At 40.7% G+C, this 18,641-nt stretch overlaps 1 protein-coding gene across 10 annotated transcripts in view; it reads left to right on the forward strand.

Moving 5' to 3' along the window:
* eif4g3a (eukaryotic translation initiation factor 4 gamma, 3a) overlaps positions 1–18,641 on the forward strand; it is a 65,325-nt gene that overhangs the window by 29,557 nt on the left and 17,127 nt on the right. For 5 of the 10 annotated variants that reach the window (XM_005729691.1, XM_005729698.1, XM_013909987.1 and 2 more), the window contains 15 exons: positions 240–260; positions 2,917–3,096; positions 4,510–4,621; positions 4,806–4,966; positions 7,434–7,559; positions 8,844–9,036; positions 9,598–10,365; positions 11,227–11,315; positions 13,476–13,764; positions 13,998–14,122; positions 16,226–16,345; positions 16,821–16,976; positions 17,159–17,356; positions 17,685–17,831; positions 17,940–18,176. In XM_005729691.1, coding sequence (XP_005729748.1) covers positions 240–260; positions 2,917–3,096; positions 4,510–4,621; positions 4,806–4,966; positions 7,434–7,559; positions 8,844–9,036; positions 9,598–10,365; positions 11,227–11,315; positions 13,476–13,764; positions 13,998–14,122; positions 16,226–16,345; positions 16,821–16,976; positions 17,159–17,356; positions 17,685–17,831; positions 17,940–18,176 — 2,922 coding nt within the window. The remainder of the gene's footprint in view (positions 1–239; positions 261–2,916; positions 3,097–4,509; positions 4,622–4,805; positions 4,967–7,433; positions 7,560–8,843; positions 9,037–9,597; positions 10,366–11,226; positions 11,316–13,475; positions 13,765–13,997; positions 14,123–16,225; positions 16,346–16,820; positions 16,977–17,158; positions 17,357–17,684; positions 17,832–17,939; positions 18,177–18,641) is intronic. The other 5 variants (XM_005729697.1, XM_013909992.1, XM_013909989.1 and 2 more) reach the window with 3 other exon arrangements.

Raw genomic sequence — 18,641 nt, forward strand, 5'->3', positions numbered from 1 at the left:
ATTTTGACTGTGACTTTTGAGTCTTTCCTGCTCTACTGCCCAATTATTACCCATCACATTTTCTGAGATTATTTTATATATATTAGTTATATATATTGCCAAAGCGATTCCGAACCAGGTACTGTGTCATTTAGATAGAAGTAATGGGACAGCTTTCTGTTGATGTGTGTGGCCGCTTAAATCTCACCAGTATGGTCTCCTATTGGCTTTTCTCTTTTTTCCTGCTTTCAATACCCAAGGGAGGATTCAGGCCCATCCAGGTAATTTACCTCTTTGTCTAAAGTCTCTGCAGACCTGCATGGCATGACGAGGATCATGCTCAAATAATCCCATCCCTCCTGACTTTTTACCCTATACACCCCTTCATCTTCACTGCAGTGTACTCTTAGTACGGTGGACTTTCATCATCATTTTTTCCCCTATGTCCTGTCTTTTATCCCGTGGAGGATCATTAGTGGAATTTTCAGTTTATAATTTTTTAGTTTTCTCCCCATTCATTACTCATCCTTTATCACCTTGCACAGTTAAATGAACAGCATGCACAATTAGAGAGAAACTGTATATTCCCTCCCAAGTATTTGTTCTTTTAGATAATTTTTTGTCCTTTGTGAAAAGAAATGTGTTTGCTGCCTTGGAAATATGTTTTATGTTATATAGGTGACTAATTTATGTATATATGGTTACAGTTTTGTTGGGGGAGTTGTTTTAGTGATTGTTTTAAGCCTGTTTTTAAGTGACAAAGCTCCTTTGTGTTAATAATGTTCTGAATTTTTTTGTCTCTGTCTCGTTCTCTTGCTTTGCCAGCAGAGACTGATAATGACTTTTCCGGTAATTTCCCAGATTTTCACAGAGCTATTTACAATAAAGCCATTGAAGTTGATTTATTATGTTAAAGGTGATTTCCCTCCTGGATATTTTTAGACTGTTTTACAGCATTGTTTATTCTGCTCTCCATTCTGTTCTTCACTGAGGCACTCTGTGACTGTGGTTGGGTATTCCCAGCTTGAGTCCCGCTTATTTGGAAGTCGGTCACAGCTGTTGGTGGTGGTCTTTCTTCAGGCCCAGCACACAAAGTTTCAGCATATTAAATTCATTGGGCTAATCAAATACAGACCCTCTCTGATGTTTAACTTTTAGGTGATTGTGACATGTATTTGAAAAGCCACTGTAGCTGGAGTGACTGTGAGTATTGTATGTTTTTGTTTTGTTTTTCTGTTCTCTTTGACACACCAGAAAAGACCATATTTCTGCATGACGAGCAGGTCAGTGGCCTGTGTCGCACATTCTGTACAGCTGCGAGATTGGCCAAAACAAAAGCCATAGTTAAGGGCTCTTAAAAGTCTGAGCTTTTACTTTTTTCTAGTTGTACATTCCAGGTAAAAAAAACTGGAAACTTTTGCTTTCCCTTAAAGTTTTTAGGGCCTTCTCCAGGAAACCATAACCAGGTCTATCTCCGGTCTTGTGATTTCTGGCAGGAGGATTGCAGCAAGAGTGAAAGTGAAGTTTTACACGACAGTATTGAGACCTGCTATGATGTATGGTTTGGAGATGGTGACGCTGCCACCAAGTCCACAGAGGTTTTTGGATGTAGTGGGTTGATGAGATAGAAGAGGATGCAAGGTTTGGGGTGGGATGGAGGCAGATGATATACTGTGGAAACCTGTAATATGAGCAGTCAAAAGAGGAACAGTTTTATCTCTCGCCTCCAGGTTGCTTATCCAGCTATACCGTGATCTTACTAATATTCATACCACAGAAAATCTCCATCTGTGTATAAATCCCAAATAAAACTGTGATTAAAAAAGGCAACAAGGGACGGATAAAATATCCGGAAGTTTGACTCAAAACAATGTATTAACACACCAATGTTTATAGTAAATAGTTTAATCTATCCCATTCATCTTGGTAGCAAATGGCAACAGGATATATTATTGACAGGAGAAACATCATGACTGCTTGATGGATTTAAAGAGGTTCCATCATTCCCAAACAGGAAAATCACCAGAATTGTGATAAAATCATATTTTAACCCTGATTGTGTTACATTCATGAATGGAAGTGGTGTAAAGACAGTAGCATACACAACAGAACTGAAATAAAGCACAGAGAAAACAATCTTTATTTCTTTTAATGCATCTGTGCCTTGATTAGTTTTTTCACTCTGAATTGCTAGAACAAAATTTTGTAATGAGAAAGATATGACAGCAGTCTCTTGACTCAATTCTGATCTGAGTCAAGAGATCTGACCTAAACTAAATGATCCACCACCTCAATCGTGACCATGTCGGACACTTTAACAATAGAAATATTGTGAAGCTGCCCGGGATCACGACAGCAATGTACACATGAGGTTTGACCGAGTCGGATGATTGCAGTTCTGTGCTGTGGGCATTTTTTTTTTTTTTACTCAAATGTCATCTCTGTTTGAATGACTTAATCGTGCTTTTAAGGCTGCTGGTTAGATGTTTGTGGCAGGATGAAACATTAAGGACTTGAGTGTATAAAGTGAGCTAAATTCAGACTGGTGCCACTATGTAAATATTCATCTGATTCATCACATTTCTTGCCAGCTAAAATATATAATCCAAACTTCAGAGAGATGTTTAGTAAATAATTCAAGGAAGAGATTATTGGTTATTTTTGGAGGAAAAGTGACATAAAAGTGTTTCTGACTTTCAGAGTGGGTCTAATGAAACAGTCTGAACTGTCTGCAGCATTGCTTTCAGGAAAAGTTGTGGTCACTGGCCTTTTTTAAGCTGCTGATAAAAACCAAATCTGGAGTAAAGGTCTAAAAGTCTACTTGCTTGTAGTTTAGAAAAAGCATGACAGCCTGCTGAAATGAGACTTTGTATCTGGGGTAGTATTCAATGTCTTCTGCTGTTTCTCTCTCTATTTTTTCTGCCTTGTTATCTTCAGTTTTTTCAGAGGACTCAAATGCAGCCTGCAAGGCCCACCATCCCGACGAACACGCCCTCGATACGGCCTGGCTCACAAGCTCCCACGGCAGCCGTCTACCCCACTAATCAACCAATAATGATGACCATGGCACCCATGCCTTTCCCTTCCCCCCAGGCTGCACAGTACTACATCCCACAGGTAAAGAAGTCACCATTATAGGTACAATTAAGACTACTAAAATAGTTGCTCTATCTATTTATCAATACCATTCTTCAACTCTGATTGGGCCTTACATTTATTTTTACTTTTCAGCAAAAACATGTATCGGAAAGTTTCCACCAAGAGTATTAAAATCAACTTTTCTGTGTTATTTTAATTTGAAGCTCCGATAAGAATTCAAATGATATATAATATGTAAATTAGAGCACTTCAGAGGTGGTGTTAAAATGTTTTTACCTTTGGAAACAGCTAGGCTAGTTGTTTTTCTGCTGTTTCCATTCTTTGTGCCAACCTCATCCAGTTTTATGGTGGCTGTATATTTAATTATTCAAACTTAAAGTGTCAGGAAAACATTTTAGATAGCACCCAGCAATAAAAATGAATGGTCATATTTAAGATTAAAGTTTTTGATTACATTAACAATTGCTTTAAGTGGCTCTAGTGTCCTTTTTGTTATTTTCTGTCATATATATTTACACTGTCATGTACCAAGAAATTGAGCTGTGCTAATCTGACACATCCATGCGGGAGAAGATCTTTGAGCTGACCGAGAGCACACGAGATAGAATGTATTTGTCAGCTAGTTTGGGAATGCCTTTGTATCCACCTGAAGGCATCTCTGGTTAGACTGCTGCCCCCATGACACAGAGTCAGAAGTGTAAAACTCAATGGATGGTTATACTATAACAGTAGTGGGTGCTTATATAAAAAGGACCCAAAGTTTCAAATAACAAGTTCGGTGAATGCAAATTTTCAGGTATGAGAGCCAAAAGCCCAAGCTTCAAACTGTTCCAAAAAGTTCTGGCTTAAAATAGAGAAGCCCCTCCCACCTGCTGTTGAAATCTTCTGTTTGCAAATGGCAGCCAATGAGAAAAGAAGTGGGCCAAAAGTAATCCGAAAGGGAGGGAAAATAGTTTATTTCAGACAGAGAATGAACAAGGGGATTACTACACGCTCTAGTGTAACATAAATGAGAATTATTTATGAACTGTGCAGTTTAATTCATGCAGAATTATTCCACTAGCATCTAAGAGTAAAACCACATGCTAGGTCTTTATGTCTTTAGCAGAGTATCAGCTATACTCATAGCTCCACATTAGATGTATAAAGTTTGCGCACCAGCAGCAGCATTGCCTTTTGTGTTATGCACAAATATTTTGCGTGTCCTCTGAACAACCCTTAAAGATTCCTAAAAGATCATAATAAACTGGTCTAGACAGAATTCAGTGGATTATTCAAAGGATCATCAAAAGGACCATTAAAACCCATAAAAACTCCCACAAATGGTAAAAATAAAAATAAAAAACGAAAAAGGACCCAAAAAATAAGACTAAACCGGTCAGTACATGTCTTGTTTTCATTGGTTGTCTCTCTCTTTTGTCCTCTATACAGTACCGCCCCAGTACACCCTACGTGGGACCTCCTCAACAGTATTCTGTACAGCCCCCAGGGTCTGGCACCTTCTATCCTGGACCAGGTCCAGGGGAGTACCCAGCCCCATATCGTGAGTCACTAATGCAACACATACACATGCAGTGGTAGTCCTGTACCCATAAAATCTCAGTTAATGACAGAGTAGCACAAACACTCACTAACTCTCTTGTGTGCCTACAGTACTGTGACTGTAAGGTTTAACTAAGATGTCCTTTCTTCTGTTCTTGTTTGTCTTTTCTTGCAAATTCATTCAGATCCCCTCAGGTACCACCCACCTGTCTCACCCTCTGTCCCTGCTCCCGTTCCCACAGCTGGTCCACCCTACTTCCCAGGACAGTCTGTTTACCCCCCGTCACCCCCTATCATAGTGCCTACACCACAGCAACCTCCACCAACCAAGCGTGAGAAGAAAACAGTGAGTATCCTATTAATTCTGTAATTTTTTTAAAGGGAAAAGTTGACACAATACTTATTTCTTTTTCTTTTTTTTGGGACAAATTTCACCTCTAAGTCAGTTCACACAACATAAAAATAAGAATTTCAACGATTTCACAGTGAAAATTATTCCAGCCAAGGCTGAAATTGTTTTTCTTTTTTTTTTATTCACCTGCATGATTTTCGTTCAAAGCCTTTGAAGAAGATACATTGTCTATCACAAATAAAGAGATGACAGACTACTTCAATAATCAGGCATAATTCAGTGGGCATCCTTTACTTAAATATTAAAGATATTTTGTATAACTTTTACAAAACCTTTGTTAGTAATGACACCTATAACTTTTAAGTAAACTGGAATCAGCATCCTGTTGCGCACTTTTGTATAGGTGGGCGTTGGCCAAAACACTCTGGTGACAAGGCTGTAGTTTGACTAAACACTGTTTCCTTTAGGTATGCTTACAGTGGCATTTATTTGTCTCTTTGTCAGCTGGATATGCTTCATTTTTTGTCTCTGGGGCTGGAAACTGCTCATTTGTTGACGTTGGCTGGCCCCTAGCTATGACATTAGCTCGCGTTGTATCCTGTAAAGTAGCGGAAGGGAGGCACCCCGAGGATAGAGTGCTGTGAAATCGTATATGCCCCCTTTCTGATTTCTTAGTTTTTTGCACATGTCACACTTAAAGGTTTCAGATCATCAAGCAAGTTTTAATATTAGACAAAGATAACTAGACTAAATACTTCCTCTTCATAGAATAGAATCAAATAGCCTTTTAATGTCATTTTACATGTACAGTGAAATTGTGGGGACTCACACAAACTGTGCAGGAAATACAAATAGTAAGACAACAGGAACAAATAAAAACAAGAGGAATATACACAAAACAAGAGGAAGCCATACAAAAGAAGTCGCACATTAAAGGGACTTTTTAATTTGTGCCTTTTCATGCTGGAGAGTTGCTGTTTTTAAATGATAATTTCATTCATTAAGGGGAAAAACTGTCCAAACCTACCTGGCCCTACATGAAAAACTAATGGTAGATTTGCATACCTTTTTTCCTCTTGATCAATTAAATCATCATTTGCAAAAGATTAAGGAATCTGAAAGAGGCTGGATACTTTCTCGTGGCACTGTAAATACCATATCACTTGGATTTTCAGGTTGACTCCAGACTGGTCCTAAGCCTGGGTATTTTTTTGTATTTTTTATTAAGGAAACACTTCTATCCCTAAGCAAGTAGTTGTGTCCTTTTGGTCTACTGTTCCTACTTAATTGTGTTTTAATTTAAGGTAATTAAGGTAATTCATTCATTCCTATATGTAAAGAAGGTGCGTTTTCTCTTCATAGTGGAAAGTTGGAAAGGAACTCCTCACTGTTTCTTAGGCTATGTTCACACTGCAGGCGAAAGCGCATCAAATCTGACTTTTTTGACCCTATGCGACCCATACCCGATCATGGTACGACAGTGTGAACGGCACAAATCCGATATTTTCAAATCCGATCTCGGTCACTTTCATATGCGGTACTGAATCGGATACACATCTGATGTTTCAGAAAGCGACTGCTGTGTGAACGGTCAAGTTGCATTAAATCTGTCTTTTACGTCACTGACACAAGACAGATGCCAATTATCAGTGCTGGAGAAGCGCCCAATAAGACATTGCAAGCGCTTCCTGGCCGTCCCGTGTAGATGTCAGTGAAACTGTTGGGAAGACAACGTTGGAGAAACGTGACCATTTTATTTGTACTGTATAATCTGCAGATTCTGACAGTAATCTGCAACTATCCTTGAAGCACCACTCCTCTCTAAAACAGCAATAAGGATAATTATTAGGCCATATGTAAATAACAAAATAACTTTATAACTTAAAGCAAATTGGGAAACGTAAAGTCCGAAACAAGTCTTTATATTAAGGCCATCAGTCAAACAATACTGTTTGGTCTGGGTCTAAACAGAGCGCCTTGTGTGACGTCTTCTTTTGCGCATGCGGGCCGCTTTGAGGGTTCACACTAGAGCGCGTTTGCTGTCACATTTTATTCGTAGTGTGAACAAGCAGACAAAAAATTGGATTTGATCAAAAAATTGGAATTGAGCATTAAGACCTGCAGTGTGAACGTAGCCTTAGTTTCCCTCGTCTCTCGTGTGTTTGTGTAGAAGTTCAGTTCACCCAACTTTTGATGGTTGACTTGTCCAGCGAGAATTATGTTGAGAAGTACCAGATATTACCGATATAACAATTTTTCTAGCGTGTACAACATACGTGTATTTGTTGAATTAAAAGCTGGTCATTATATCATCATTTACAGCCAATTTGAGTGTGAGATTCCCTCCAAGTCTGATTCCTTCCTTTCTTAGCTGATAAAATACATCATCTACTGCTGATGCAGGATTGCTGTAAGACTTGAGCGCTTCTTTTCTTCTTCTTTTGTGCCATTGTCCTCCCAGATCCGTATCCGTGACCCCAATCAGGGTGGCAAGGATATCACAGAGGAGATCATGGCAGGGGGTTCAGGGAGCAGGAATTCAACGCCTCCTGTCGGCCCCCCCTCCTCTACACCAACCCCACCACAGGTATGGCTTACTCTGGAATACCCTCACTCACCTCTTACCTGCAGTAGTTACGTAGAAGTATTTAGAGAGGTGGAAGGTTTCATATTGCTTGGTTGCAGTGTGAGCTCTCTGCTCTAATCTCCTCTCTGCCACTGTGTGTGTCAGACAGGATCAGTTTATTCAGCCATCTTGCCCTATCATAAGAAATTAATGAGGGCTTTCAGCCTAGAATGTTACATGCCTGTTGTATTTTAATCAGGGCCAATATTTAAAAGTAAATCTTTGCACATTCATTATGTTCATTCCCTTGGTTTCTTAGCCTGTTTCTGGGAGCATAAAAGCTCAAAAGCTCACATAAAGATAATAACCAAGTTAGATTATTATTAAATGCCACATACAGTATGTGTAGATATGGAGGTGGTTCATAACTTGTAAATATCACTCTGCATGTGATAGTCTCATAGCAATAAGTAAGTTTGTTGTATTCTTGTTTAACAGCTCTTGTTAATCTTACACCTGCTTTTCTTCCTTTCACTGTTTCTGTTCATTCACTACCTTTTACAGTAGATTGCATATGTAATTTCTTTATACTCCTACTCCTTCCTCAGAATCCACTCAGGTTGCAGATTCTACTAACTCTGTTCAATCTATTCTTGCACAAAGAGACAAAATAAAAAATTGAATTTGTTTGGCATCGTGCTTAGATAAATATGGAAATGTGTTGGTACTCATTCCTGATCTTTACATCGCCGACTACTCATACTGCTGCTTTATAAAAAACGAAAAGTAGCCCTTGTTTTATATGGAAAATCTAGTGTTCTAATTCTATTGACACATTTTAATAAATGGTAAAAAAGAAAAGCCCAAATGAGACAGATTCCCTGGATTCTGAATTCTGAGAGGGATGTTAGGACTTCTTCCTCCCTGTGTCCTTCTGTGGATGTTAACAGTGTCTTTCCTCTTTTTCTCTGTCTTTTTGTGCCCCCTCCCAATTTCATTTTTAATGCATCTACCCCCTTTTCGCTGTGCTTTAATTCCGCATCGTCCTGATCTTCTCCTCTCCTCCTGCCATTCCTCTCGCATCCCTCATTCTCCGTCTTTCTGTTTCTCCTGTCTTGTCTTTCATCTCTCCTCTTATTCTACCTCGTTGGACTCCTTATTTTTGCTTAATTCTGCATTTGGGCTTATTTATTTGTTTGTGTGCGTGCTTGCCTGCATCTTTGTGCCTCTCTTTCTGGTTTTCTGTGTTGCTAGTTTTTATGGCCGCACCCTCATTATCCTCACATTTTCTACCTCAAATCGCAGCAGCCGAGCAGCAGCCAGACTCCGGAGCAGCAGCAGCAGCAGTCGCAGCCTCAGCCTCCTCCGCAACAGCAAACCCATCCTGGAAGCTACACGTTGGAGTCACCACAACCACCACAGTCCCAACAGTCTCAACAGCCCCAGCAGCCACAGCAGCCGTTGACAGCTGTGGCTTCAGACACCAAACCAGGGCCAGGTCTGCCCCAAACGCTTCTTTTGTCCTTAAATGTCATCTAAAACTCCCCAACACATAGGGGCCCAATCCTATTACACTACATAATACATACATGCATATGTAACTATAGGTATGTACATATGGTAAAAACATGCCATTAGGTGCTCAAAAAATACTAAAGTAATGTAATTGATGAATCAATGATTTTACTGTTTCATGCATAACAGCAACCAGTGTTTCCCTCTAGCTGTATTTCTTTTGGTGATTTTCAGATATTTTAAAGATCACTTTGACATTGCACATTGAGTGCTTTCACTTTCATTTCACATTCAAATGAGTATTGAATCAACAGTGCCTCCTGCTCTTCCTGTAAATACCTGTAAGATTTGACAAGCTTTCACGGGAATTTCTCTGTTAACAATATCTTGTGCAAATGGTTGAACTTTGGTCGCTCTGGTTTGTTTTTTAATTTATTTATTTGGTAATGTTTTAACACAAAGGCGTGTTAATACATGATTCTGATTGGAAAAACCTTGAGCTTTGCTAACTGCATTCTGAAATCATTTTCCTTCCTCCTCTTAGATGACTTGCCAAAATTGGAGCCAGTTGCCCAGAAGTCTTCCTCACCTGGGCTTGTGCAGCCTGACGCTCCCTTGGAGAGACTGGAGGCCAACACTCCTGCATCTGAGCCCTCTCCTGCTCCCGAGCCCGAGCTTCCCTTCACTGCTTCTCTGGCACGCTCCGTCACTCTCCCAGTTACAGTCGCCAACACTAGTGAACGTCCCTCAGCCAGGGAGTCCACTACTTCAGCATCTTCTCACAGCGCCTCCTCCTCTGCTGGGGAAAGCAAGCCCTCTTCGGCACCACCTCAGATGCCCAACACAGACAAGCCTCTTTTAGATGCCCCACGAACTTTAGCTGCCTCTCCATCGCTGGCTCCCAAGGCTTTGAACGGCCTTGCAGACTCTGGGACTGAGCTGGACACTCAAGCTCATGAGCCTTCTCTCCAGCCCCAGGCATCTGCTCCTGCTTACAGAGAGCTCTCCTCCTCTCAAACGTTGCCCTCTGATGTGAGGCCAGAGGTGCCCATTGCTGCTACGCTCTCCCCTATGGCACCTGTGGCTGTGGTGCCAGTCACCCTGACCTCAAGCCCCGTCCCAACTCTGCCAGTTATGCTCCCTCCTGGCCTTCCGCCTCTAGTGCAGGCCACAGCGGAGGCTGATGAGCTAAGCAAGTCCTTAGACACTAAAGACCTCATCTCTAGAGGAGGGGCAGAGGCACACGTTGGTGTTACTGACAGCAAAACAGAGTCCCAGCAACAAGCACTCACCAGGAAGAGTCCTATTACGGGTACTGAGTTCGTTTAAGTTCTTGATTGCATGTGGCATTTTAAAAGCGTGCTATAAACTAAGTGGCAGTGACAAGCCAATGAGTGGCTGTTTTATGAGTCCATTACTATTTTATGATGTTATACATAAATAGCTGAATTAAGTGGTCCTGTTGGGCACATCCATAAGGCACGTTTTTGCAGATAATCTCTTTTCAAACACTGTGCTAAAATAGCTGATCCTCAGTAGTCCACAATCAAACAAAACATAACACAGGAAAAGGAAAGGAAGTCAAGTCATGGAAATTAGAGGAAATATTTTTTACACTTTCTTGTTTCTACTTGTTTGGTAGCGAACACGGGCTTTTTATGAAATCTTCATTCATTTTGAGTGGCTGAATAAACTGAGGGTCATGTCTCGGCATTGCACCCACTGAATGTCGACTTTTTATTTTCATTTCGCTCTATGAATTTTGTTTGTTTTAACTGGATCTGGATGCAGACCTTTAGCTGAAATAAGCAAATTTAACCCGTCTCCCTTTAACTCAGTTTTCTTCTGGTTGTCAAAATATTCAAACTGAAGGTTAGAGCCATATTAAGGACAACTCCTCTCATTGAAATCATAGAGACAGTAGTAAAAACTGTCTGAAATGGAGCATTGATTGATAGTTTGATAAAACATAATGGGTTTGTAACTTGAGTAAAAAGATGCTTTTCTTGCATGAGTGACAAGCTCGGTGTCATGACCTATGGAGACGTTTCAAAGCAAAGCCCCGAAACACAAGCAGCCTAAATCAAATTTACCTTTTAAATCCCTCATGACTTGCTTGTTTACTGACTGGCTGCAAGTGATCTTAAGTTCCTGCGTTTCTGTTTCCCTGTAGTTAATCAGACTGCTTCTGCAATACCAAAGACCTGGAGAAAACCAAATGAAGGGACCTCTACTGGAGATGCACCTCAAAATGTGGATGAGGTAAGAAGTTGGCCTCTTAACTCATAATTCAGGATGAAGAGAGGAAAGAAAACCTAGGTATTGAGCTTGACATCAAATTGTAGATTCTTTTTTATTAGCCTCTGGAGAGAAGTGGCTTATAGTCTGTGGACGAATAAACAATCGATAATTTTTTGAGATACTGTGATTTTTTTTCTTCTTCTCCGAAATAGTTTTTATTTTGTCTTAATTCATTTTGGAGTAGTCCTGCAAAGTGTTACAGGAATGTGAGAGGGAGAGAGGAGGAAAGGCACAATTTGGGCAATAGTTCAAGTGGAAAATGTTTCCACATGTGTGGTTAGGGAAGCAGACATAAATGACTTTGGGGTGTTGTTATCGTCAGCAAGGAGTTATCCATCATCTCCACTGCTCAGCCAGTCCACTGCATGTAAAACCATCTCCGTTCCACCCTCGTTTCCTTTCTTTTATGGTTTTGCACAGGCTTGTTGCTGTGGCGGAGTTCTAACACCGCCAAATACTGGCCAACAAATAAAGGGCTTTAAATGGCTTATTTTTAGTCTATGCTGAACAGGTTTTGAGCCGTTTTATGCAAAAAAACAAAAAGTCACACAGAGAGGTTTTAAACATAAAACGTTAGGAGTGTAGATAATAAATAAGCCTAAAAAAGTTCATTATGTGTTTCTGTTCTCAGCTCATCTCAGTGCTGGAAGCCAGAAGTTTATATGTAAAAATAGAAGGTTTAGTAACAGATACATTAGTATCGTATACACAAAGCACACTAGGAGACAAACAAATTTCCCACATGTGGGAATAATAAAGATTATCTTATCTTATCTTAAACACAAAGAGTAAAAGAGGGGGGAAAAGAAAGAAGAGGAAACCCTTTACACTGACTAAAAAATTTTGTGGTGTTTCAGAAAATATCTCCACACCTTTGGCACTGTTTGATTTGAATTTTTTTTAGGTCTCTGATGAAGGTTATACCCTGTGTGTAGCTGTCTTGTACCATGTCCTAGCATTGTTGTTTTCCCTTCCCCTGCCACCTGCTGGGCTGTGCTCACACTGCACTAAGCTGTCTGAGTACGCTTCAGTTTGTTTCTACATCTAAACTTTTGTCTGGCACCCTTGCTCCTTTTCTTTCATGGCCAAGGTTTTTTAAGAGCACGGTGAGGTTGATTTTAGGCAATTTTTAGAATTGGTGACACACCTTGTTCTAGATTTGTAAACTTTGATGAAGGTAGCTGTTAAAGCATATGAGTCCCATTCTCATGAATAGCAGTCACACTGCATGCATACCTTGGCCAAGTTCAGCTGAACCGCTTAATGTTGTTTGGGTTCTGCATGCAGCAATCACACTAGTGAAATGAGATATATTGTCTGGGTGAAATGTGCTGTTATTCCCTAAGACTGCATAACTAGCCAAAAGAAAGGTGAAGAATACAGCGGGTTGTTTACTAAACAAGCTTTTCCCATACATCAGCCAAAAGTAAAAAGGTTACATCCTTATATAATAACCAATGGGAATTTATATTATAATACAAGTATTATAGTTGAGTTGATGGTAGACTGTATTTGTATTTTAATTGTTCTGCTGTATTACTCAGAGGAAGTTCAGTGTTTCCTGTTGTGCTGTTTATGTGCATAGATGGCGTTTGAGTCTCCACGATGAGGACTGCTAAAAGCACTGGGCTATTCAAATTCTAGTTAAATGACTGTGGGGACAGAGTAAAGGGAAATAAATGATACCAGCAGGATGTCTTTGAACTCTGTCACCATTTGTTGCAGTCTGTTAAAAGCAGCATGTTGTGCTTCAGTTTTTACATTTTCTTTTTTTATGAACTATCGTTTTAGTGTGTAATATGTAAGGGACTTCCAGATGTTTATTTTACAGTAAATATGTATTTTTTTGGGGGGGTGGGGGCAGTTAAAACCTGTAAAATAATTTCTGAGAGAGCTGCAGAACAGCGGCTTCTCTCAACAGATTTAATATACTGTTCTATCCTGAAAATAAACAAGTAGACCTTAATTTAATCAGTGAATACCCATTTCAAAGCTAAGCTTTCATGTACAAGTGTGCCCTGCAAGTACGTTATAATTACACCTTAAAAATATATGTTTAAATGTAACCCTAACCCTAATTTGAACACGCTCGGACCTTAATGGAATCTTGCCTCCTCATAGGATGAGTCTAAGCCAGTAGATCAGCCTGCTGGAGACCAGGCTGTGCAGTCAGCTCCTCTGAGCAGCAGCCCAGCACCCCTACCATCAGCCTTCACCTCTACCCCTGCTCCTGCTTCTGGTAGCAGTCCAGAAGCTGATGGAAAGCCCACTGCTCCAGAGGAAAATGGTGAAGCAGAGTTGGAGCCAATCAGGAACGGAGCAGGCCACACCTCGGAGACGGAGAGCAGCGACAGCGGAGCCACCCCTGGAGACAAGGAGAACTCCACCGGAGCTCCTCCAGACATGGAAGGTGAGAAGGACCTCAGTCTGTGTGAACAGTGTTTTCAAATGACCCAAGGCAAAACTGAAATCCAGGGAGCAAAGGATGGAGTTCTGCATTTACAAATAAAAATATTTGTCTTTATATTTCTATATTTAGAGCTGCCTCTAAATGAAAAGCTCAGCACTTCTCTCTGTTTCTCATATCTGTTTATCCTTTTTTTTCCCCTTTACTTTCCTCTTCAATCCTGCTTGGCTGTCCAGACCTGACTGAACCCAGTGGGAAACGTCAGTATAACAGAGAGTTTCTGTTGGGCTTCCAGTTCATGCCTGCCTGCATACAGAAGCCTGAAGGGCTCCCACCGATCAGCGATGTGGTGCTGGACAAGGTAAGCTACAGATAGCCCAGCAGTCTTGCAGAATTCATAAAGCTTTAAACAGCCTGACATCTGTGTAGATAAATAGATTGCTGAAAATGTTGTCAGGTTTTTATTTTTTATTTTTGCAGATATGTGGCCTTGACAGGCCCATCTCTGTTATCTTGGGCTAAACCCCTCCTTTATTTTTTCCATTATTGTTATTTATTCCCAGAGCCAGACTTCTTGTTACCAGACTTCAGCTGACATTTAGCTAAAATCCCATATGTATCACTACTCTCTTATCACTTAAATCATTTAGTGACAAAAAAAATAATAGGTTTTGGGCATCTTTGTCTGAGGAGGGGATATTGATGTGTGCGTTATAAAGGTGCTCAGTGAGTCTTCAGGCCTCAGAACAGTAAGAAGCAAACAAAACAAAAGCATTGTCTCGTTTTAGTTGGAGGACTTTGATGGTGCAATTATTAGTATTGTCACCTCACAGTAAGAAGGCTCTTGGTTTGACCCTCGTTGTTGGTTGGGGCATTGCTGTGTGGTATTTGTGCCTGCATGAAGTCCCTGTGTTGGTTTTTCTTCCCACACAGTCCAGAAATATACTTGGTCGATTGATGTTTCTAAACTCGCATTAAGTGAGTATGTTAGCATGTGGTTGTCTGTGTTAACGCTGTGATGGACAGGTAACTTATCCAGGTCATATCCCCCTGCTTGGACGAGGAGCTAAGAAAATGAGTGGATGGTCTTCTCTCCTCCTAAAGCAGGCTGTAGTGTGGTAGCTGGAGGCCCATGGTGGTCCTGAGGTGTATTAAATTTAGCTCTCGCTTTGGCAGTGCTTGAAGCAAGAGCTGTCCCTTTTGCTATCGATGGACTTTCGGGTGATCTGCAACTCACATAAACCGTACGAAGGAAATAAATGCAATATGATGTGGTTCTGCTCCCTTCAAAGTCACCAAAGGACTGCAGCAAAAATCCAAAAGACTGGAGTTTAAATAGCTTACACCAGTGAATGACGAGTCTTGATGGTCTCCAGCAGCATGTATTTGAAAATAAGCACAGTTGCACTCACGGCAGGGGCTGGAAGAGGTGTGCTGCTGACCCCTGATCTGAAGGTATTAACAAATGTTCTCCATGATGTAGACTAATTCCAAACAGTCAACTCTATCTCATTGATCTGAAAAATACTTGTGGTTTCAGCTTCTCAAACGTGAAGTTCAAAGCGTTGTGCATGTATTGTCATTTGGGTGTTAGACTGTTGGTCGAGGAAAAAAGAACAGACGTAAAACACAGAAATCACAGCAGGCTCTGGGCATTATTCATAATGCCATTGTTTTTAAAAGATTAAAAAATAATGGTGCTGAAAACAATCATTAATTGTATTAATTAGTTTCAAATCAACCTTTTTTTTGTGAAATGGATGAAAAGGATTTTTTAACCACATGTCAACAGGCGACAATAGACGTTGTTTTAGTTTGTTGCTCCGATCCACACATATGTATGGGTGGAGCATATGGCCTGCAGAAATGCTGTTTTGATTAAAATCACATTGCTATTATGTCACACTTGGCAGTGTCAAGAGCACATGCCCCTCCCCCATCTCTCAAAAAAGAACAACCAGGCCGGCGAACAGTTGATTGGTACAATCCCAAAGTCTCATTTTCTCTGTGGGAGAAAGTGAAATCTCACTGGAAAAGAGTCAAGAGGAAGTCGAGGACAGTTGAAAGACAAAGAGCTGGATTTGTTCTTCTCTCCTCCCCCACAACTATCTCGCTCTCTCCTGCGTTCCTTTCTTCTGTCCTCCCCTTCCACATCTGGTTCTGACTTTTCTTACTGTACGGCCCGCAGAACAAGCCGAGCATAATTTATTACCGGTGCTAGAAGAACATATAAACAATAGACTGATAATGTAGTATGACTGTCATTTATTGGAGGCCACCTTTAAAAGTGACTACCGGGTTAGAAATTCATCCTTCCACACACACAAACACTCACACACGCTTATAAGGCTCATCTTGCCCTGTTTCCAATATTACCAGATTACCAGGGTATCACTGCTCCCCCTGCTGTTAGGGTAACCTTGTGTGTTTATGTATGTCTTTGTGTATGTTATGTTTCATGCAGATGAACCAAAACAAGCTGCCATCTCGAGCGGTGGATTCCAGGGTGATTTCCAGAGGACCCGATTTCACACCTGCTTTCGCAGATTTTGGGAGACAGATGTCTGGAGGACGAAGCTCTGCGGTGAGTCACACATGTACTCGCACAAGCTGCCACAGTCATTCATAAAATCTTACTCACACTGCTTCTACTCCAGTGTACAGTGTAACACAGTTAGTTGTACACTTGTCAAGACTGAATTAAGCTAATCAAGTGTGCCCCTATTAATAATCCATAGGCTAGCTGGTCAGGTGCATTTGAACTTTCAAAATAACAATGAGAGGAACTTCCACTGGCAAGTCAATCACAATCAAATGAATAAAAAAATGCAAAAGAGAGTCACGGAAAATACTTGGGTGGTTTGTAGCCACCGACACACTGCAGTCTATTTAAACAGAGCTGGAATAATTTATACTTCAATGAGTGCCTCCTGGTAGTCGTGTTGTTTGTGTCCTATTGTTTTTCCTATTTCCTATTATTTTTTTATTATTTTTTATGTAATTAAGTCATGTCATTAGCAATGTTAACTCTCTCTTGATTTCTTTCATTATATTCACAGATAATGAGCATTGGGCAACGACGGCCTCCACCCAGGAAGATCATCATGAACGTGGTGGTGAATGATGATGTTCAGCTAAAAAAAGCAGAGAATGCCTGGAAGCCTGGCCTGAAGAGAGAGGGCCTCGCAGAGGATCCAGAGATTCAGAAAACACAGGCAGGGCCAAATATACCATACACAGACAGCAAAACACACAAAATAACATAAAAGAATACAGCAAAAATTAGCCGCCTAAATAATTAAACCTACCACTAAATGAACTCACTCAATATACAGTGTCTGATTGATAAGCTGAGTTATTAAGTTCTATTTATGATTGCGTGATGGCTTCCCTACAGGAGCTCTTCAGGAAAGTACGGAGCATCTTGAACAAGCTGACGCCTCAGAAGTTCAACCAGTTGATGAAGCAGGTAACAGACCTGACCATCGACACAGAGGAGAGACTCAAAGGCGTCATCGACCTGGTCTTCGAGAAGGCCATCGATGAGCCCAGCTTCTCCGTGGCTTATGGAAACATGTGCCGCTGCCTCGCCACGGTAAGCCAATCACTGTCTCGATTAAGACGCAGAGCTGTGGTTGTGTTATGCTTTAAATTATACCGTAGGTATATTCATTCTAAGTTACTATTATACTATGCTATTATATTGTTAGTATTGTAAATATTGCATATAAATAAAAATGGGTTTAAAATGACTTTTTACATCTAAAAGGGTGTGCTTTGGTGTGCTTTTGTATAATTTTTTTTTCTTTAGTATAACATGAAAACTACTTCAGTTGTTTTGGTCTGACTTGAGTCTTAAAAGATTCTTAGGGATGTTGTCTTTTCTCTAATTTCTCTTTACTACAAACTTTGTTCGCGTACAGCTCAGAGTGCAGATGACAGACAAACCCAACACCACAGTGAACTTTCGCAAGCTGCTGCTAAATCGCTGCCAGAAGGAGTTTGAGAAAGACAAGGTGGACGATGTGGTGTTTGAGAGGAAACAGAAAGAGCTGGACTCTGCTGCATCGGTATGTCATCTGTGATTTCAGAAGTATTACTTTGGATTTTATTTGGACTATATTCCATTCCTGGCAAGATAAGATTTTTAAACTTTGATGTTTCCTTGTTTTCTTTAGGTGACTGAGCGTGAGCGGCTTCAGGAGGAGCTTGAGGAAGCAAAGGACAAGGCCCGGCGGCGTTCAATCGGCAACATCAAGTTCATCGGCGAGCTTTTCAAGCTCAAGATGTTGACAGAGGCCATTATGCATGACTGTGTGGTCAAGCTGCTCAAGAACCACGATGAGGAGTCCTTGGAGTGCCTGTGCAGGCTACTCACCACCATTGGCAAGGACCTTGACTTTGAAAAGGCAAAGGTGAGCTGGCGGAGAAGGTTCTTTTATTAGGTTGTTAATATATAGTTTTAGTTAATAGTTTAACTATTATGTTTAATAGTGAAGTTTAAGTGTCTTCAGTGTTTGGGGAAGTATTTAGTTACCTGCTGAGACTTCAAATGAAAAGCTAAGACTTGAAACAGGAGGAACTGCACTCAAATGTTGATAAACAATTAGCATAAAACACCTCAGAATCTGCAAATTGACAATGTCTGACCTTGTCTGTGTAAGTTTTGCAGAGAAATTTACATCCAAGGTGTAAAAATGTGGTTTATGGTCATATAGACTACACCAGGGGTAGGGAACGTTAGTCCTCGAGAGCCAGTGTCCTGCAGGTCTTAGTCAAGACATGTTGAGGAGCTAATTTAGCCATTTAAATCAGCTGTGTTGGATCAAGGACACATCTAAAACCTGCAGGACACCATCTCTCGAGGCCTGGAGCTCCCT

This window comes from Pundamilia nyererei, unplaced genomic scaffold, assembly GCF_000239375.1.
Source record: "Pundamilia nyererei isolate P.nyererei 1_Seehausen unplaced genomic scaffold, PunNye1.0 scaffold00034, whole genome shotgun sequence".
NCBI lineage: Eukaryota > Metazoa > Chordata > Actinopteri > Cichliformes > Cichlidae > Pundamilia > Pundamilia nyererei.